The sequence below is a fragment of the Montipora foliosa genome, chromosome 1 (assembly GCF_036669935.1).
Source record: "Montipora foliosa isolate CH-2021 chromosome 1, ASM3666993v2, whole genome shotgun sequence".
NCBI classification, from domain to species: domain Eukaryota; kingdom Metazoa; phylum Cnidaria; class Anthozoa; order Scleractinia; family Acroporidae; genus Montipora; species Montipora foliosa.
The window spans coordinates 16951035-16972857 of NC_090869.1; the positions used below are offsets into that span (position 1 = coordinate 16951035).

Below are 21823 nucleotides of genomic sequence, written 5' to 3' on the forward strand. Positions count from 1 at the left end.
GGGTGGTCCATGGACCTAGGGTCCATGTTTTGTCTACCTCCGCGGAGCATCCTGCTTAAAAGGTGACGTGTGACCAGGCGACCTCATCGCCTGATGAAGACCAGCAGTATGCAGTCGAAACGTCGCGATCTACATCACAAGTGACCACATCTTGAGACAAACGAGAGTACTTTATTATTAGGAATAGAAGACTTTCTTCGGTGTTTACTTATATTTAGCCTCATCTAAACACTCAGGGAGTTGGGAGAATTCTTGACAGTTATGGAAACCCTCGACTGCGTTTGTATAACTGTCTCGAATTATTCCAACTACCCCACGTGTTTAGATAAGGTTATTTAAACATAAAAAAGTCCTTTATTGCTTAAATATTAATTAAACTCGTTGATTATAAATAAAGTGTGGCAAAGAACTGTGATTGGTTCAGGCGACGTCAGGTTTGGAATCGAACGTTTGGCAATAACATCGATATCTATTCGTCCGTCTTCCAATTGATACGAAGACGTCTTTGGGTTTCCTTCGGGCTTTCGTCACGCGTTCGTGGGGGAGGAAGCTCCTAGGGTCCGTCACGTAAATAGTAAATCTCCACAAAGAAACAGTAATCGGGCCATTACTTGCATAATGGTGTACAGAATCGCGATGTTGTTGAATCAGTAAGGAAAAATTTTTGCAGTGCATTTATGTTTGGGTAGTTAAATGGTCCCATCAAGCAACCTTATTGTTAGAACCAACGTCGGACGCTAGAGAAACGAGCTGTCCAAATAAACGAGAAGTGTCCAAATAAGGCTCTGTGTTGGATTTCGACACTCCGACCTTCCTTACCCCTCCCCCCACGGAAAACATAATAGTAGTACTTTCACTTTTGCGTTTTTTTTTTTTTGTTCAGAGAACTTTCACTTTCAATATCCGGTTTCTGGTTCCGTTCGGAAAACCACGAAGGGTGAACCGTTGTGGCAGCACCAACGCTTTGCTGATACGGTAACTTGCTTTGTAATTAGACGTTTATCTGCGTCTGTATTTAAAAAAAAACTGAATAAATGAAAGACTTGTGATGATCTTCGTTGGCATTGCTGATAGCTTTCTTAAACGAAAGGGGGAAATTGCTGCACGCGCCATTGGGTGTTAAAGAAACTATTTGGTTTTGGTATTAAAGATAAATTTACGACATTTGCTGATACAGATTCCTCGGAAAAAATCTATTTCCTGTCCCGCTTAAGCTTACTTTCTCCAGGAAACAACATTCCTTTAAATGTACGATAAATATAAATTATAAGATGACGGAATATTCCCTTTCTTCGAATCATAAATGAAGCGTTTAGCTGACTTAGCTCTTTCGAAAGTAAAAAAAAAATCTCGCACAAAACGTAAACTGGATACCACAAGGTTAAAACTTTTTGAACACTAAAACATCGCAAATTTAGTGATATAGACCGAGCGTGAAATGTCGTCGTTTTCATTGTAGGCAATTAATATCGATTGACTTAACCAATTATTTTGGAATTGCACCGCAAAGAGCCGACTAGTGCGGAAGACATGCTCAGAGAATTCGTAGGGATCATTGCGACAACAATGCTTACGTCTTTTAAATAGTACTTAGTGTTGTCTCTCAAACACGGCGTCGCCGATCATTAGCACAAAATGTTAATATACATCTTAGTACACGACAACCTAATAGTAGCTTTTACGAGCGGTCTATCTCAAGTGCGGGACGATCCGAGTCAAAATGTAAAATGAAAATTGACTGTTAGGTTCAGAAGCATTCCTCATGTCCATGGACCCATAGTTGTTTTTACAGTTAACCTGGTTTCTCTGTCACTGAAGCAAAGAGCTGAGATTCATCGTCGTTTTCACTACAGGCAATTAATATCGATTGATTCGACCAGTTTTTATAATTGCAAGAAGATCCGACTAGTGCGGAAGACATTCAACACGTTCGTCAAAAAAACAGCTGACAAAAGTAAAGCCTTGATGCTATAGTTCGCATTTCTGCACAGAGTTCGTTGGGATCATTGCGACAGCAATGCTTACCTCTTTTAAATAATACTTAGCGTTGTCTCTCAAACACGGCTTCGCCGATCATTTACACAAAGGTCAGTCCACTAAGCCCTGAACGGTCCGAGTCATATTGACTGTTAGGTTCTGAAGCATTCCTCATGTCCATCGACCCATACATAGTTGTTTTTACAGTAAACCTGGTTTCTCTGTCACTGAAGCAAAGCGCTGAGATTCATTCAGTTCAAATTTAACTGAGACCAACAAGTATTTTGCGATGCTTGCAGCTTGGATGGGAAGCTGGAAACATTTTCCAAGTCTAAAATCAAAGTTGATGTTTCCTGTTTCTTCTTGTAAGCGGCAAAAGCGCGCTCGGTTTGAAGATACTTCTTCTTGTACTCTTCTTTCTCGATTAAAATTTTCAACAGCTTACATCTTTCATCTTCCAGCTGCTTTTTCAACAGAGTGTTTTCATTAGTGAGATCCTCGTACACTTGCCGTTTTCTCATTCGGCAATTCAAGGCATATCCCCGATTCTTTAGATTTCTTCGTCGCTTTCGAATTTTTGCTGCCTCTTCCAAAGGAATGTTCCGCAAAAGCTTGTTAAGCTCTTTTACGCGAAGGTTTTGTATTTCTTCGTCGCTGATCACCGTAACATCTCTCTGGTACGAATTTTCGGCCTCTGAGTCATCTGAAGATGTATCTACGTCATTCTCATTTTCCACTTCCGTGTTTATACCATCGAACAGATTTCGAATATCGCGCGCGTCTTCATCTTCTAATGGTATCTTTTCGTCGTTCTTTTTTTCAACGAAGTCTTTCCTCCACGTGGAACCAAGACCAAAATTCGGCGCTTCGTTGGTGGGAAATAACTTGAACAGCTCAAATGAATTTTCGTTCATGCTCGATTAGTATTCATGAGAGTACAGTTGTATCAGCTAAAGGCTGTTAGCAATACAAAGTCATCGATAGAATGGTGCGTCAATTGAATATTAGGCAGTTATGGTCATAGCATGGTATTTTTCCCAATTCTGTGTTCAAACCAATCATGTGTGTCGAAAAGCTTCGGTCAGTTTTTATAATTAGGGGAGCCCCCATTTCAACTTTCCTAGAATTGTGGTCATGAAATAATTTTCAGAACACAAGGCTGACATTACATACCCCTATGAAAACAAAATTGAGAAAACAGCCGATCGACTACATGGCTCATTCATACTCTAGTTGTTATATAACATACTCATAATCTTGTTCCCTACATACCTCACACAAGAAATAAGAGATGCCATGTGATCGTTTGCATTACCAAATAGCATGCATAAACGACTTTTTCTTAACCTTGCATTTATCCCCTAAACACATCACCTTCGTCCTAAACGACCCTCGATGGAGGCTTTCATGTTTTATGGTTGCAGTTCTCTTGCGTCTATGATAACTGTTACTTTCTTTGTTTTGGTAAAAGTAATGATTGGTTTTCGCTCATGTGATCATCTGCCATATTTGAATGTAAACAAAAGAAACTTTTGATGTCTGAATATAACCTAAAATTCCCTGAGGATTTGTTTGTGACGCTAACATGGCCTAGTTTTTTTTTTCTTCCAGTTTTTCAGTTATTCAGGGCACTGTCTAGGTGATCATGACATCATGCAACTATATCAGCAACAACCCCACCCTTTCTTCCCTCCGAACGCTTTAGGGAGCTCATGCAAGAAGAGTGAAGACGTCGGCAAATTGAGCGTCGTCTGAAAATATGATTCTTGTCATTGCAATCATTCCTGCATCATTTACAGTTGTTTTCTTGTAGCGAATTGTATAGTAACTTTCCAGCAATTTCAAACGAACAATTATATGTGTTCACATCCGCCTTATAACCTCCTGATTGGTCATTTTGACTAGTAAGTAGTTGCTCGGAAAAGAACAGCAAGAAAAATAAAAAAACCAAAGCAAAAAACACCAAAAGACATTTTACAGCGCGCAGTCAACTTCTGTGCCCTTTACTTGGTAGCCCGAGATTTATCACGTGATGGGAAAAGTGTCATGAAAAGATATTTGAAATAATACAAAAGTAATCACTAAAGCAACTCATTTTAACACTATCGAAAATAATTATGTCCCATAGGGGCACTACACTTCCTCTCTACCCCTCAGCTCCGTCAGTATTACCCATCTCTATAGATATTCACAGAAGCTCAAGCTCCTGATATACAGTTGTTCATGGCTGTCAAGCAATGAACCAGGTGAATGGTTGTGCGCATGCGTGACGTGATGGCCACACCTGCCCTCAGTTCAGTCAAAAGGATAACGCTATCCAACGGATGAATCACTATCCAGCGGATAAACACTGGCGAAACCAATTGAGTTATCCAGTGGATAGCACCGCATGATCCACAACCGGGGACCTATCAACAACTGGGACCTGGTTTGGTCGAAAGATTGAAGTGCCCCTTGCACTTACCTGAACAATTTAAGGAATTTTCTGAGTTACGGTTTAAACCGGATCGAACCCACGATTATTGCGATATCGGTACGCAGTGCTTTACCAACTGAGCTATGAAGCGAAACAGTTCAAGCGTGAGGATCACTTCATTTCATCTTCCCTACACAGACAAATTCAATCTAATTAGGTTTATTTTGCTTTCTTTCGGTCTCGCACCAGCGGTAGGCATGAACAATCTAACTACCCGATTACCCGATAACCTTTAATTAACACTGCCAGGTACGAAAAACTAAAAAACCCCTCACGGTGAGGGACAAAAACTGGAAACGTATTCCCCGAACCAATGCAATGCCACAAACCCTCCCGTGTTTATTAAAGGGTTTCTTGCTACACTATGAAACAATAATGATACATAAAAAGAAAACAAAAGTTAAAGAGACTGATTCAAGCCAAGAAGGGTTCACCACGTGACGAACTAACTCTTTATATAGACAGCATGATACCCATCATGCCTCTATACACCAATCGTACGCAAACCCTTCTGTTCCCGTGCCTTAGAAATATAAATTTCTGTCCTACTCGCACGCTCAACCATCAGGAATTAAAAAATCTTTCGTCTAAACCCTCACTTCAAGTACACATTTCTTTCACCGGCTTTGGTGTTATGGCGGAGGATCACATGATCCTCATACCGCTCGAACGACTTCACACTAGCCGTGACTCCATCAGAAAGGCTCGTGAGGCATTCCTCATACACAAAGGAAAAACACTGGAGCCTGCAGGCCTTAACAGAAGAGATGAAATGTAATTTAGTTTAGCTACCTTTTAATTTTCTTTTGTTTCTTTTATCTTGTTATCATGAATTATTCTCTTTCCTCTTTTTTATGCATTTCCGTTTTTATTAATTTTACACATCACGTAGCCTTTTTATGTCATTTCCGGTAAATATAAAGATCCTGTAACAAGCATTTATCCATTCAATAAACCTGAAGAAGGCTGCTGTTGGCCAGCCGAAATATTGTAACAACGCCTATGTTCACGTTGTCTTGACCAACCTTTGCAGTATATTTTCCATGTTACGGTGTGTTCACCTTAAAGCTTTTGTACATAGAATACCAGCTGCTTGGCAACGGGCGATTCGAAAGGACACGGACTTCCGTAAGACCGGTCGGATGCTCTAGCCATTGAACCACTAGAACTGAATGGAAAATTGAAACCACCACCCCCCCCCCCCCCCTTCCCCTCCCCTCCAACCTCCCAAAGTCAATGATGGGAAAATGACGCATTATGGCCTTTGCGTGGCTTCATTTTTGACTAAGGTAGAAGGGGGCATTTGTGTCCCATTGTATTATGTCCAAGGTTGTAGGTCGTTTATCCAGGTCCTGAATCAGTAACAACCACAAAAGCAATGTGACACACGCTAACACCAACCCGGTGTGGCCAAAACATCACGCATGCGCGCCCAGCAAGGCCGAGACAGCTGTCCATGGCTGCTAATTGACCAGGTGAAATGGTTGTGCACTTGCGTGGTATGTTGGCCACACCGGGTTGGTGTTAGCGTGTGTCACCTTGCTTTTTACTCCTGAATCAGTGAATGGACAATGGACAATGTGTCCCGCTGGTCAAAAACAATCTCTAACAAAAAAAAAACAAACAAACAAACAAATAGGCTACTAGTGGTCGCTACTGTTACTGGAGCTTTCCTCTGTCCTCCTGAATCGTGTTTTGTCACGCAATTGAGAGAAACTGCCGAAAGAGGCTTGGGGAAGCGATCTTGACTGCGTGACAAACAGATGTGACAACAACAAAGGATAAAAAAAACTTGGGAAATATAATTGCTTGATGAATTTCTTTTTTTTCGTTGTTGTACACAACATCTATCTATTCGTCACTGGAAAGACTAGCTACCTGGTTTTTCTTTAAAAATGTATGCGATTTGATCAGAAATAACATACAAACTGCGGTGAGTATTAACCGTCACTTCTGAAGATGTATGCAGAAGCATACGAAACGTCAAGTAAAAGATACTTTCAAAAAGGATGTGTTTATATTTGATGTTTGTCACCGCTGTTTGTGTGTTATTTCTGATCAAACTGAGATGGCCAAAGAAAAAGAGTATTTACGACATGCATGCGATTTATACAATTCGATATTTTTCGATTGCGTGACCACTGGGTTAGATCGTACCCTGAGATCTGCTTGATCTTGCCCCAATGATTTTCGGATATGATCTGACAAGAACACAATGACATGTCGATTTGAAACGAATTTCAGGGGATGTTGCAAGTGTTTTTTCGCAAGATGTGGTGCACTTTCATCATATGCGTTGGGAAATCCGATGATCAGATCCCCATGCGTGACTTTTCGACGAAATCAGTCTTTTCCCGGAATACCTCGTGCGAAGACAGCGCCGCGCCCAGTTAAGGGTAAATATTAAGCCCAGCTAACAACTGTTCTAGGATCTCGGCGAAGATTAGTTTTACCTGGGTAATGCTTCAGAGAAAATTAAAGAAGCTTCGCCATTTTGAAACAAGTCTTCGGTATTAAAATCAAAGCCTATTCAAAACGGATGCAACGATAGAGATCGCGTTTCTTTTTCAACTCACGTGTACTAAGTTATTATTAAAACGTATTTTCATCCATAAACAAAATAGATTTTATACGGCTATTGGGTATTAGCCACGGCCGCTGTAACGACGTTTCTTTCAAGTACCGCTTTTCATCGGCTTCAAGAAATTTGCATGTGTAACATTCAGTTGTGCCACTGATACAGCAAACTGGTCGAGAAAGTCCGGGACAAAATTGTAGCTGCACCGTGAAGATATGTTTTAATAAATGTTCGTGAACAAAAAATTGCAAGTCTGTAACTTCTACCCCTCTAGAGCGAGCGGTGAGCACAAGATTTAAGCACAAAGTGGAGCACACACATTTCCAAACAAAGACACAGTCCTTTTAATACCTACACAAAACGTATTAGTCCACAAACAACATTATTTTCCAATGAAATTTCAAGGTTCGTCACTGTCCTAATTTTTTTCTAACTTTGGTCTTTGCTTTAATAAAATTATTGTTTTTAATAAATAGCAAGCAAGAATCATAAACACAAACTGACGACACTTGCAAATCATTGAGGCAAAATCTCTGGAGTAACAATATTTTCAAAGATTATTCAGTTAAATTAAACAATCGTGACGGGATTTCATACAAAAGGTCTAAAATGTGATTTGAATAGAATTTCTTGAATTGTATGACCGATTGTATAGAAAACAGAACGTCGACGAAAGTAAACTCGCGGATCACAATATGTACACGCAGTGTTATATTAAATGATCTTAAATAACCAAGTTACCAATGCAAAGTTAACATGTCTTTAAGATGCGATCAAGGAAGTGTGTTTGTACCTTTTCTCAGGTTGAAGAAAATCAAAACACCTTGATGCATGCACCAGTTAGTCGACCGGGGAAAAATAGCTCGTAAAATGTAAAGATCTTGAGCTGACGTAATCTCAATTTCAAAAGAGAGCTTTTAGTTCCTGAACCATACTTGAACTATGTGCTTAGAGTTTCAGTGTACAATTGAGAAATTATCTCCTAAGTCTAAGGCTCAATTTTACAACAAGGTTACGTCCAGTATATGTAGAAGAATTATCCCGGTCCGCCCGGAACCAAATCAATAGTTGATTTCATCATTTGCAAGACTCATAACCATCAAGACGAAGACGACAACCTCCATGCTACAAGCTTGCTTAGTTGGTCATATTTAGATTTAAATGTGTCTCTTTCTTTCGTCACGCTCGTAAGCTTTTCCTTTACTTCGCGTAGCTGTGATTTTAAGCGCTGGTTCTGTGTTTCGAGGACCTCCTTCATATGAACACGCCTTTGCCGACAGCTTGTTGCATAGCCACGATTTTTGAGACTTCGTCGACGCCTTCGAATCACCTTCACCTCTTCTTTCGGTAGACAACGCAAGCGTTTATTTAGTTCCCTTATCGGTAAATTCATCAGGTCTTCATCTGTAATGTGTTTGTCGGAATCTTGCAATTCGTGTGGGCTTTGAGGTCCGTTGCTTGTGGTGGACCACGCATCAAGATCCAAACCATTCAGTTGTGTCTGCGATAGAATGTTTTCAAGGTCGCTGTATTCGTTATCACTCGCAAGCTCTTCTTCAGGTAGAAGCAAATTTTCGATAGATTGATTCTCGATAAGGTGCTTCATAAACAGCTCATCTACAGGTGACTCCATCATAGATAAATTCTCCATAAAATCCATCTCCTCAACGAGGAATTCAGTTGAAAATAAAGCACATGATGTGAGGCAGTGGGCTGATGTGTGAGTGAAATTTCAAGGATCTGCTGGGGGTAACTTGTTCTCCACCAATCAGATTAGCAGTTTGAAACGGGGAATCCCCGAAAGGAGCTTGCCTCAAAAAAAACAAATCGCTTGCACGTACTCCTTTCTGGTCATTTTAAATTCTACTCTGCGATTCGAAATTAAAGATGAAACTTTTAAACCTTAGGTCTCTTATTGTCTCTCATATGATTGCTTGAGGTCAATATACTAGGTATAAACTAGACACTGAAAAAAATATGTTTCTGTCTGATAGATTTACGACAAAACTACTCTGAACTTTTACTGACCAAAGCTCCAGCTTTTATTGACAAGTTCTGCAAGGGAATTGAAAATCTTATTAAGAATAGCCAAGAATTTTGCGACCTTTTTGAATGTGGCAATGAATGTGGTTTGCGAGGAGCAGGAATGTTCACAGAAGAGCCAATGAAAATGCAGGAAAAGGGCATGGGAAAATCCCGTCAAACATTAAGGGCCAATACGAATAATCGAGAATGCAAATTATATGAACCCTTTCCCTTTGTCACAACGTTAACTCAAACACTGTTTTCGGGAAACATATTGAAATTTTGTTTGGAAAAAGGTAGAGCAAAATGCAAATAAGCTTACTATTAATTAACAGCGACTGAAACAAAAGGTAAAAAACCCTTTTGAGTATGACAATAGGGTGTTTAATTTCACATGCAACTTTCACTTTCGAAAGTCAATATAAGAATAGAAGGAAGGGTCATTCCAAATATTTAAAATAACTACTTAAACGTTTTCTTCGTTTTTCCTTCCAAGTTTCATTTTATGATGTTTTATTTCAACCTTGTGTGTCGTGACCAACATCGAAAACAACACCGAAGCGCTTTCGTTTTCACCAGAGGTCAAGTTTGTGCCAAGGGAAATTCCCACTTCCTAAGAGGCTACGAATTCCAACTCTGATGCATTTTTGTGAACAATGCTTCAACAACACATTCTGGATGTTTTAAAATTGAACTTAAGTTTAATCATGTTTTCCACTTTCTAGAACTTGCGGGGAATGTATAAAAATTGAGAAGTACCGTTTGACGCAATTCATCACCGATTCAAAACGACAAGACTTCAAAAACTTAAGATGCATTTTTTTTGAGAATGGAAATTTCAGCCTCGATCCTCTCGAATCAATGATGCTGGAAAGATGTGTGCTGGCTTTAGTCATCATTCATTCTTTTCGTTATTGTAGGGCTTTATTCTCCGTAAATACGAAGCTATATTAATATAATTGATAATCATCGTTAAAGGATACGTAACGTTCAATTCAACCGACTGAGGTCTTCACGAAATTAAAAGCAACACACTGATTCAGAGGAAAGTATTTGACAACAGCACAAATACTAAAACTTTATAATAGAAAGTGAATTCTAATAAAAGTTCAGTTTCCCCAAATCCTAATCCCTTTTCCCACCTTTGTTTGAGATGGAATAATTTCAAGCCAATAGGGGAAAAGTCCCATAAATCTTGAATATATTCCGTTACATCACTTCACACCTGGTACAAGTCAGGGGACGTTTTAATATACTGGTAACTGGTAACTTTTAGACCAAATCCCGATGAAGTTTTTCCTTTATTTGATCAATTTCAAAACAGTTCCGATAGCCATCTGGTCAATCCCTTCCACAGCCAGAGATTAGATATGTTTACGTTCGTCAGGTGGAGTTGGGACTTTCCCCCAAAACACAGACCCTCCTTTAACTTGATATCCGCCCATAAAATAAAAAGCATTTTAGTTCAGTAAAAGTAATCAGAGTATCTGAGAATGGTTTTGAGCAAGGACATAGTATCTTTGCCTCTTCGTGACTCTTCGTCAAAGGAAGACAGTGATATTTCTCATGACTGTCAAGATGACGGCATGTTTCCCATCACCGGAGAGTTGTTTGAAGATTTTAACATGCTTGAGGAATTCGACTGGGCACATGGAAAATACGAAATGATCGCGGCAGAAACAAGTAATGTTAGCAATGACCAGCAATTACATCAAGACCGCAGTTCTATTGCGTTTATCCCAACGCTAAGCGACGAAAGCCTCGAAAAGATGTCCATACACGACTTGAACAAACACCTACGCAGACTTCCCGAAGGCTTGGTGAACCGCGTGAGAAGAAGAAGGCGTCTCCTAAAAAACCGTAAATATTCTCTGAAATTTCGACAGAAGGGCTGTGAAAAGAAAAACAGTATTGCTGCTGAAAACGAAGCAATCGAGTTGGAGATAAACCAAACGAGGGAACATTTGAGAAAAATGCGAAAGGAAAGGGACGAGTACAAGCAGAAGTACGCGAGGTTGAAAAGATTGGTCGACTGCAAGCGACTCACGGTAAACACATCCAGTGGTTGATAATCTATATCAACACAAAAAGCAAGCGGCATGAAATATTCGAAGCAAGCCAATCTATAAATATCTATAAATATAACGAACTTTGTCTTTTTTTGCGCTGTATTTAATCCTAATTTGATACACTCTCTGGATTTTGTTGAGGCCTCTCTGAAGTCATCGATCGATTCAGAGTCATTTTTACTAGCTAACTTTAAACCGTCTTAGACTTTCAAGATGGAGTGAAACTGCTCGTGCAACCGCACTTTATTTACTGCTGGGATTAAGATTCCATCCTTCATGGATGATTCATGAAAGCTTTGTGCTATGTCATAACATATATGGATACAGAAGAGAGCCGTTAGGGGATTCCCCGCCTGGAAAGAACGAATTGGGCGGAGCAACTGTCACATCTGTTAACATTGAACTCTTTCATTGGTCGAAACATTAAACCGAGCTCCTTGCATCAAGAATTCGGTTAATAAAACATTCTTCTTCAAGTGGCTAACTGAGCCATGTGCTCTCTGAAAACGTTTCGAAAATAAACTCAAATTGGGTTACTTAGTGAGAAACATGTCCAGTCCATCGACATTCCCTGATCTTCCTTCCTTGGACGAAGTTCTGGGAACGTATTTGCTAGACGATGATTACAGTTTAAGTTGGAATTCAAATGATCATTTGCAGGAACTTGTCAGTGACAAAAATGACATGGACGAATGCTATCTTCCACAGCCGCACCCAAGTGCCGCCGACGTTATTAGCTATCCTACTACACCTCCGAGCTTACATTCCGAGCAGGATTTCGGCGATCAGATCACAGATGACGATTTAATGAAATTACCAATACAAGAACTAAATAAACGTTTGAAAAAGCTACCAAGAGCAGAGGTCCAGAAACTAAGGAAACGGCGGCGAAGCCTCAAAAACCGCAGCTATGCGACGAGCTGTCGGCAAAGACGAGTTGCTACAAGCGCGAACCTCAAAGTGCAAAATCAGAGATTGAAAGAACAGGTACGCGAGATCAAGGAAAGCTTGAGCAAGGCGATCAAAGATAGAAACCTGTACAGGAACAAATGTGAGAGACTTCAAAAACTTTATCAACAAATTAAGTAGATTACGAAAACAACATGCATTATTTCTAGTCGGGAGTACTTAAAAGAGCAATGAACTTGAGGAGTCAATTCGAGATCATGCAAGAACTCTGCATTCACGTTATCAAGCCAAACTGCAGTACCTCATGAAACATTTGGTGGACTTTGGAACCAAGTATGCCTTCGTTTTGAAGTACGTTGAGTAAATCGAAATATTTCGCCATCTTACGAAATTGTTTGTGGAACAGCTTTACGAGATATTGGTCTTGTAGCTTTTTGAATTACAAACCGATGTATCTGTAACACTCTATTTCAAGCTTCGTTTGTTATGAATATCCTATGAACAATTGTTTCTCTTTTTCCCATTTGTTTTCACTGAACAAATTAAAGGTGGCCTGTCCGCCGGGAAGGCAGTGAGTGTCTGCGTTGAATATGGCTTGCATTTCTCAAACAACGAACAACGTACAAGTGAGTTGTAGTTTTGAGCGACCAAAAAAGAAATGACTTGTTTGATGTTTTGTTATTATTTTTAAAAGTTTGAAATCTTCCTGATCAAAGAAACCGTTAAAGTTGGTACGTGTTCGCATCGTTTGCTTATATATTTATACGCTACCAGTTCTGGCTGAAATACAGTGCGCACGTTACTTATAGGGGTAAGAATGTTAACCTCCTTCGACGCGACAAATAACCATATACTTGGCCTATTTTAGTTTGCATGAGATTTTGATAAAACAATCTTCATAATATAATGATATTTAAGTTTCCTGCAATTAGCGCAAAGATACTTCGCAGGTCTGACTGATCATAAGTATTAAGCGTATTATTTAGGTTGTACACACCCTCACTCTCCAGCTCACAACTTAACTCGAAATTATCGTACAAGTTAACGTTAGGCTTTATTTAGGATGAGGATAATAAACAATTGTTAGGATTCACTTAACTGGGCAAATGACAAAAGCAAATTGCGAAATACTGAAACCTATGAAATGAAGGAAGAGATAACTAAAACAAGTAATATGGTACCACGCTGATTATTTATAACTTTACAACTTTGTAGCTTTGTTTTGTCTGTGAACTTCAGTTATGGGTGAGGGTCGTGAAATATTTTTTTTTTAATACTTCTCTGAGTCATATCCATCACCATTACTATCATCATCATCTTAATCATCGTCATCGTTATCATCACCTTCATCATAATCATCATCGTCGTCGTCACAATAATCGTCATTATCATCACAATTGCAATCACAATTGCCATCACCATCATCATTACCAGCATCATCATTATCATTAATCAGCATCATCATCATCATCGTCATCAGAATAATCGTCATTATCATCATTATCATCACAATAACAATCACAATTGCCATCACCATCATCATTGACAGCAGCGTCATTATCATGGTCATCATCATCATCATCATCATCACAATAATAGTCATCATCAATATCACAATCGTCATTATCATCATTAATTATCATCACAATTACAATCACAATTGCCATTGACATCATCATTAACAACATCACAATTATCATGGTCGTCATCACCATAATCATCACTAACACAATCGTCATCATCACAACATTACAATCAAAATTTCCATCTTGAAAAGGTGTAAGAATTTCGCAATGGATAATTAATGTGGCTAGCCTAAATTTCCATCACCATCATACATACGGACCACTCCCCATGGGGGCCTTAATTCAGTTTTCAAGGCCAATGAAACATAACAGAACAGAACATTTAACGACAACTGTTAAGAATCCCAGCTGGCCGCAAGCAAACCAGTTGGCTATTTACAAGTGCAGCTGAGATGTTGAATAGGCCACTTTCGAAATATCAAATATTCAGCTTGGTAGTGAGGCAGTGATGATGAAAACAATAGAAACACGTTGAAAAAAATATTTACATATCATCCACTTTCCTTTGTCTTTGTCCTCTAAACCTCTCTTTCAAGGTATATTTTCATATATCGAAAAAGGCCTATTAAGGAGTACCAGCAACAAATTCAACAAGTGGTCAGAACGTGTCTTACATCCGGGATCCTCGGATCTCAAGGCAAGCGCCCTAACCACTGGACCGGACAGCCTCCTTTTGGTGCATAATCCCAATAGATTGTATTGCACTTTCAGAAGAATTTAGCCGGTTTTAACGGATGAGTCGGACGGTTTGCGTGAGGAAAAAACTGTGCCTTTCCCCTTTTTTAAAAACTTTATTGCAACGCTTTGCAGTACATCTGCATTCAGTATTACAGGCACGCTAACATGATACATAAAAAAGACAGCGAGTTGAACATGAGAGCTCTTTCCATTGGATGAGAACAAGGATACAAAACAAGCGAAGACCGCACTCTTTACTCTGACTTTTGTCAGCTGAATCGAATGATGATATATTTTGATTTCTTCTCAGCCAGCTATATTGAAGACATAGAGACAACCCCACTCTGCAACAACATCCAAAATGCCGATATGAGGTGAAATCAAGAGAGCAAAAATGTCAAGATAACCAAATCAACCTTTCGACCACGGTTTGGCTTTCAAAACTATTTTGAATCTTACTGTATTTCCCTAAATATACAGGTTGTCTTGTTTTCTCAAATGAATTGCTTTGCAATAATGAATAATTCATGTTAATCACTCATAAAGATAAATAGTGACCGTTCGTGAGGTAATACTTAAATTGAAATGTTGTATTCGCTAACGAAACTGGGAACACTTTCTGCCATCCCGAATACGTCGTCTAAACGTTCCATTTGTTATGGTCACCCCTGTTCTTCTGTTAATAATTGAAGAGTTATAAAGCAAAATAAACTACTTTATTCGACTACAATTCAATGAAAGGTAAGGAATTTACATATCCAATTTATAGAAATGAGATTATAAGGGTTAATTCAATATATCATCTTCACTTGTTTTGGCTTTTGTGTGAAGCATCGCAATTTAATAGCCTCGAATCCTAATATATAACAATAAATCACGTTGATCTCCAAAGAATCAACCAGGATGGAATTTATATTTGTGCTGTTTATTTCGCTACTCAGCTCTTTACTTCCGCAGAGTTGTATTACTTTTCAGTTACAAGTTACTAAATTAAAGTTGTTATGATCCAATATTGCCTGAGGATCGTGTTACGGGAGTCAGTCTCCTCCTCCGCGTTGAGTGACTACGTATAAGAACCACCTGCCTTAAATTGGAAATATCTCGGCTGTGAAGTTGTTCTTTTTTTCATTGCTCTTGTCTTAATATGAGAAATGTAGGTGTTAACAATGTCCCTCCTTAATGTTTTTGTGCCCACAGGAAGCTAAAAAAGCCGAGACCGCCCAGACGTCGGGGAAGCAATGAGAGTCGCTGTTATTGTTTCACTGGTGTTGATAGCATCCTCTGTCACCAGCTATGGTATATTGTTAAAGTAGTCACAGCTCAATAAATGAGGCCTGGCTTCTGCTTTCTTTTTTTGAATTGCCACTATGACTTTCCTCTTGGTAAATCGCGATTATTATTTTTATCCCAAACTGCTATTAATATAATCTGCTTTAATATGCATGGGGCGATCGACTTTAATATTGCTTCAATATTGCTTTAATATTAAGGTGATCTGCTTTAATATGGGGTCTTTGACTCTTTTGCATTTCATCCCTTGGCCTCTGTTTTTTGCATGCCATAAATTGTAATAAATAAATAAATAAATAAATAAATATTTGCAAGCTTTCTATGCAACAGTGCGCCCTTTTATGAATAAACCTTATGGGACGCGACGGGACTCCAAGTCGGGAGTCCCTTCCCGTCCCCTAGTCATCACGTGCTGTTTTCTGGTTCTAACGCAAACTTTTCGAATTTGCTTATTTACTTTTAACGTTTTTAATGTGGTTTTAATAGAATATTTAGGCTGCTATGAAGATTCTGATCCGCGAGATTTACCGCAAAGGGTGCACGGTCGAGAGATAACCGTCCGCTCGTGCGCGAAGAGCTGCAAAGACCTATATTACAGATATGCCGGTCTACAATTCTCTTATCTATGTTTCTGCGGCAACAAGCGAGGACGATATGGTATGCTGCCGGAGTGGAAGTGTTCTAGTGAATGCTCTAACAAGAAGGATAAACATTGCGGAGGATATTGGAGTAATTCCATTTACAAAACAGGTAAACGAAACACCATTCCATGTACGTCAAGCTCAGGCTAAACAGCGTACCTGTGAGTGTAACTGACTGAAGCGCGTTTAAGCGGTGACATATTCTAAACACTCAGAATCCCTGGAAAACGAGGAGGAATATGTACATGCAAAATATTGTTTTGATGAATCAGTCAAAACCCCCTTGAATTAGCTGTTTGGTTCTTTAACAATTATTCCATGAGCGCGCGTTGGATATGAGATGGTCTAACTATTTTAGTATATACAGACGAAGTGATCTCAAAGTCGATTTAATTGGCATCTCATTAGGCCATTTCCGAGTTGCTGTTGCCTCTGGTTCAAAACGAGTCTTGGTGCTCAACCATTCAAATGATAATGACTTTTATTTGCATGAAAATACACCACTCATTTCCATTTGAATGGTTGTGCACCAGGACTCCATTTGAAACGGAGGCAAGCATACAGCAACTCGGAAATGGGCTAATTAACGAGCTGGAAAACGTGCAAGCGATACAATGCATGCGCGAAAGTGTTTACAGAAGCTTCAAACATGGCAAATCTAAAAAGCCTTCGTTAAAATCGTCGTCACAAAAAAGCAAAGAGGACATTTTTAAAACACCGTTGAAATCAACAATCTAAATCGAAAGTCAATTTGTTAAAACATGTCGCTGTTAAAGGTGGCTTTAAGAGGTGAGCTTGCTTTGTTGCAATAAGACCTGTCTTGTTTTCTTTTCCTTGCAGCCCATGTAGAACTTTCTTAAACCTTTTTTTTTTCCATCTCCTCGATTTCAGTAACAAATTTGTTTTGCTGGGAAAACCAGTGTACGAAATAAAATTACTCCGAGTGAAACAAATTGGTGGCGTGAAGATTGCTCAATTTGTAGCAATTATTATCTGGAGAAACGAAGTCAAACACTGGTTGTCAAAAATATGAAGTCTCATATTTGTGGCCCTCCCTTTATTCTCTGGTACAGCATCATTTTATATTCTCAATATTTCCGATTCAGAAATGCCAGCGAAACGCGAGTTTACGCCGGCCATTTTCTTTTGCTTGGATCACGCATTATTGACTCCCTACAGGGAGTGAATAATGTTCAATTACTCCAAGATATAGAACCAATCAGATTGCTTGAAAGACCAAGAGCACTGAGTCAGTATATACTAATTAACAATTATTATACGAGGGCGCGCTGAATGTGAAGAGATAGATAACTAACGAGCTCGAGGGAGTAGCGCCGAGTTCGTTGTAATCATTTTACATCCAGCAAGCCCGAGTCGAATAATTTTTTATCTTTATCACAAACTCCAGAATCAACAACTCTTCCACTAAAGTGTCGATTTCTGCCTCGCTCAATTCCGGTCCAAAACGGCTTTGTCGGCCATTTTTTCCCAGAGCTGCAAAAATGTTTTCAGCTCGCTTATTGCTGCCGCGTTCCTTGACCATATTAGGTACATCAGGTATATGAAGTGATAGCCTGTGTCCGGCAAACCAATGAAAATGTTGGAAATCTGATATCCGTAGTTCAGTTTATAATAATTACTGTTAGCCGAGAAATTAAGATATTATTTTTTTCCAATAAAACCTGGAACACTTTTTGAAAAAGCACCATTAGGGGTTGGCTTAGTTGTTTAAAAATGATCAGTGCTGCAACTCCTACTTTTGACACTCTTTCATCATTTTCTTTTACCGAGGATACGACCCACCGGGAAACACCAAGATCACTCCACTACTCAAAGCAGCTTTGAGAGATTTGAAACCAAAAATGAAAGTTGCTAAACATAAGGTAAGTTCTGATCATTGACTGAAAACCTCACCTTAAGATCGCATCAATATTCATGGTCTGCGATTCAATTAGTAGCCTTGAAGCAGACTCTCCAGTTTTTAAGGGAGCTGCCGTTTCTCGAGCCCCCTCCTCTCGCGTGGGACCTTTCGACTTACCCGCATGACTCGCGCGCTCGTGAAAATCTGGATAGCCTATGAGGCGAGGTTGAGTCTTTTCTTGACGGGAGTGATTTCAGTATCTCGGCCACGGTTACTGATGTAAAAACAAGTCACTTGCATGACGCTTAACTGGATCATCTTGTTGTCAGAAGTTGGAAACAATTACACGTAACTTGCTAAAAACCGCAAAGAAAGAGGGCTTTCAAGATGTGATTGTTTTTGGCCGTCCGGCATTCGTTGAAAAAATGATGCGAGTTCTCTAAAGGTAATCACTTAGGGTAGCAATGCAACTGACCAAGGTAGTCACCGTGAAATAACCTTTGACACTCAAATGAAACTGCTGCCGTGGTAAGTGGATGGTAACGCGCCCGTTATGGTATTGTCACGTAATCAAGTAATAAACTCAGACAAGTAACGCCATGTGCACTGAAGTTTATTTTCAACAAGGTTATATCTATATAGAAGTTCAACAATTTCTACTTCTACGGAAGAGCTGTTATGTCTCATCACGTAGTAGTTTCATTGTAGTATGATAGATCAGGTTTTGGTACAATTACGTACTTTGTAGTAACTTTATTTGGTTTTTATAAAGTGAACGTACTCTAACTGAAATCAATACACTACACTGAGAATGACAGGGAGTTTCCTTTTTGATACACCCTTCATTTAATTATGCGGCATGTCTTCCAAAATATAGAGGCCCAATTGGTGAATGTTCTGGATGCATCAAATGCCTAAAACAAACTATATTGATCCAGTAGCTGTACCTATTTACCAATGGGGCCTCTATATTTTGGAATACATTCCGCATAGTATTTACAACACATCGCTGTCACGTAATTAAATGAAGGGTTTATCTACCTTTCTTTGCTATGAAACTCCACGAAAATGCTTGCATACGCAAGCTAACAAACCCTCGAGGTTCTAAGCTGGCTGTAACATACTTGCTCCCGTCAGGCATTGAAGAAGGAAAAGATCACCGTCAGCGTAGCTTATAGTTCCCCTCAAAATGTCAATCTTGAACTTTTGAGCGAGGTATATTTTACAAGATTAATAGTCGTAAGTGGTAAATTATGAGGTATGTACTGGTTCATTCGTATTGGTACCGCCTAAGTACTTCCCGCCCAAGTATCACCGTCAGCGTAGTTCCCCTCAAAATTTCAATCTTGAACTTTTGAGCCAGGTATATTTTACAAGATCAATAGTCGTAAGTGGTAAATTATAAGGTAGTTCTGGTTCATTCGTATTGGTACCGCCTAAGTACACGGCGACATTAAAGCACGCGTATTTGCCAAACGACCCAAATTTGTTGATTCTTTTTTATTTCATTATTTTTCTTTTTTTTAATCTTTTTTTTTTTTCAAGGAAAGGAAAATGTCGAAAAAAGGCCAACAACCAAAGAAGGGCGTGTAGTGTAACGGACGACTGACCCAAACAGAGACCTGGAAAAGTTGCAGAATGTAGTAGTTGTGGATAATCGTTAAGAGAGGCGTGCGGTTGACTCTAAATCGTGCATGCGCAAAGTTGACAAAATTGCAACGCGAAGAGATAATTGAAAAATCCCTTGTGAACACACTTTATTTAAATTCGTAAATAAATGGTATATTGAACTATTTGGTTCTGTTTGTGTCCAAACGTGCTGAAGTGTGCGAGCCTCTTCAAGTCTTTACAATAACTTACAAATCAGTTCCATGTACCTCATTCCCCCTGCGTTCACATTAGCATTAAAATGGTAGCAAGTGATTCCTGATAAGAAAATTAAAGCGAATACAGAGAAAAAACCAAAAATGAAAAAAAAACCGGGTTAATGGCTGATGGACGCTTTGTCTAAACCTGCCCAAATTCGCGACAATCGACATTTTCAGCCGCAAAGTGACGTCGCCAGACTCGAAATAAGCAAATCTAACGCTGGACTAGGAATGCAAAGGTTTCGCAAATCCTAGCGTTTGTGATGTATGCTCAGGCTTGCCGGATTGATTGCAAAGTTTGTTCGCGTCCATGTGACAAAGGGGGAGGGAGTGAGTGCTCATGAATGAAAACAAAATTTCGATTTGCCATTCCTCATGAGTGCACATCGTCAGGAAACAGATTAGACGATAAGAATCCAGTGTGATAATTGATTAAAATAATAGCAAATGGAAATTAAGTTGCACGATAGATAGACCAAAAAGAATCGCATTCAGGGGACGACCAAATTTGATGGCATATAGTCCTGATGATTATAATTTTTATCGAAATTAAATCGTGGAAGCAAATAGTGTCCTTCTTCCCCCGATTTTTTACACACTCGTCTTCATCGACGCAAGTGACACCCTCATTATAACCCTTTGGGACTTTGGAATGAAATTGTTTAATTCAGAACAATTTGGCATGAGGATTCAAGAAAATTCAGTGCTCACCGGCAATTTGCAATGAGAGGCTTTAGACAGAGTAAATAGCGGATACTTTCTAATAACTTTTCGTTTCCTAAAAGTCTTTAATTTTTAATCAAGAAAAATAATTCAGCATTGTAGATCCTGTGCATGTTGGGCATCATTCGTTTGTTTTAACTCTTTCCATTCCTTCGACGTCATGTCATAATCGGGCTTATGCACGCAAGCAGACAAACAAAGTGGATGGTAAAAGCACTTACCTGTGAGAGAAACTGTGGTAACAATGGCTGCTCTTTGCACGTGCTATTTCGCTCAGTAAGGGCAACGGCCGCCGCATTAAAAGATCATTCTCTTAATGGACAATAGTTCAAGTCCGCTCTCTTTGCAAGTGTGTTTTTTGATTTCAGTGTACATCTCGTAGCCGTCCATTGCAAAAAACGAACTTAGGCTCGTGACTCTTAATTTTCTTATTACCTATGTCAGAAGCCCATATGCATGACTAGAAGCCTAAAACTTCATTGTATTGGAGCGGCGTTTTTAAAGACCCGGAGTTATTATTTGATTGATTTTCCCACGAAACCAGACCTTTCCAGCTAATCACAAGTCTTGCATAAGAAATTATTACACATGCGATTAAGAATGTTCACTGTTACTTGTGCCAGCCAAATCACATTTAAGGACGATTGCCTACTAATTAAAAGGTATTTTTGAGAGGTTTATTGGCTATGCGGGAAAATCAGATCTTAACAAGTGTTATTGAAATCCAAAAAAGAAAATTGGCGATAACCACGCATTTTTCAAAGATAATTAATCAACAATATTTGTAAAAAGCTTCAAAGCACAAAGCAATGTATTACGTTCTTTCCCAAACTGAGGCTTAAAGTTAATTATCTCTGAAAAATGCGTGGTTACCCCTAATTTTCCTTTTGGATACCAAGAACACTTGCTAAGTTCTGCTTTCTCCGCATACTTTCAAACCGCGCAAAAATACCCCTGAGTTAGTAAGCACCACCAATAGGAAACCCCAGTATGTTGAGATCATGTGCGCAGACCGTATGCACAATAACAATAGAAGGCACCGTCCTTAAGTGAACTCGTCTTAAAATAGCTTGACTATTAGAGGGTGATGTGAAGTGCTAGTTTTCTACCCTCATGAATCATGTGGGCGTTAGCCCTACGAA

The 21823-nt window shown here is 39.3% G+C and overlaps 4 protein-coding genes across 5 annotated transcripts; 3 read left to right on the forward strand and 1 right to left on the reverse strand.

Annotated features, from left to right (window-relative positions):
* Window positions 1-1174: 1174 nt before the first annotated feature.
* LOC137975502 (uncharacterized) lies at window positions 1175-2958 on the reverse strand. Its single transcript, XM_068822618.1, has one exon. The coding sequence runs from the start codon at window positions 2889-2891 to the stop codon at window positions 2229-2231; it is 663 nt and encodes a 220-aa protein (XP_068678719.1). The 5' UTR covers window positions 2892-2958; the 3' UTR covers window positions 1175-2228.
* A 7591-nt stretch (window positions 2959-10549) lies between these two features.
* LOC138010425 (transcription factor MafK-like) lies at window positions 10550-11125 on the forward strand. The gene has a single exon (XM_068857384.1). The coding sequence runs from the start codon at window positions 10550-10552 to the stop codon at window positions 11123-11125; it is 576 nt and encodes a 191-aa protein (XP_068713485.1).
* Window positions 11126-11674: 549 nt separating this feature from the next.
* Window positions 11675-12214, forward strand: LOC138010433 (transcription factor MafB-like). The gene has a single exon (XM_068857395.1). The coding sequence runs from the start codon at window positions 11675-11677 to the stop codon at window positions 12212-12214; it is 540 nt and encodes a 179-aa protein (XP_068713496.1).
* Window positions 12215-14695: 2481 nt separating this feature from the next.
* LOC137991399 (sialate:O-sulfotransferase 1-like) lies at window positions 14696-19955 on the forward strand. Of its 2 annotated transcripts, none has more exons than XM_068836502.1 (5): window positions 14696-14726; window positions 15496-15594; window positions 16075-16338; window positions 18021-18112; window positions 19636-19955. In XM_068836502.1, exons 2-5 carry the CDS (start codon window positions 15537-15539, stop codon window positions 19681-19683), a joined length of 462 nt encoding a protein of 153 aa, XP_068692603.1. In that variant the 5' UTR covers window positions 14696-14726; window positions 15496-15536; the 3' UTR covers window positions 19684-19955. The 2 variants fall into 2 exon arrangements, with proteins under 2 accessions (XP_068692603.1, XP_068692596.1); XM_068836495.1 differs by lacking the exon at window positions 14696-14726 and adding an exon at window positions 14768-15039.
* Window positions 19956-21823: the final 1868 nt, after the last annotated feature.

What these genes read in the sequence shown, in the direction of transcription:
- LOC137975502 (XM_068822618.1), bottom strand. Translation starts at nt 2,891, where the DNA reads ATGAACGAAAATTCATTTGAGCTGTTCAAGTTATTTCCCACCAACGAA.
- LOC138010425 (XM_068857384.1), top strand. Translation starts at nt 10,550, where the DNA reads ATGGTTTTGAGCAAGGACATAGTATCTTTGCCTCTTCGTGACTCTTCG.
- LOC138010433 (XM_068857395.1), top strand. Translation starts at nt 11,675, where the DNA reads ATGTCCAGTCCATCGACATTCCCTGATCTTCCTTCCTTGGACGAAGTT.
- LOC137991399 (XM_068836502.1), top strand. Translation starts at nt 15,537, where the DNA reads ATGAGAGTCGCTGTTATTGTTTCACTGGTGTTGATAGCATCCTCTGTC. An exon ending in ATCCTCTGTCACCAGCTATG is followed by an intron (nt 15,595 to 16,074) that starts GTATATTGTTAA and finishes TGGTTTTAATAG; the next exon opens with AATATTTAGGCTGCTATGAA. An exon ending in TGAAAGTTGCTAAACATAAG is followed by an intron (nt 18,113 to 19,635) that starts GTAAGTTCTGAT and finishes TTTTTTTTCAAG; the next exon opens with GAAAGGAAAATGTCGAAAAA.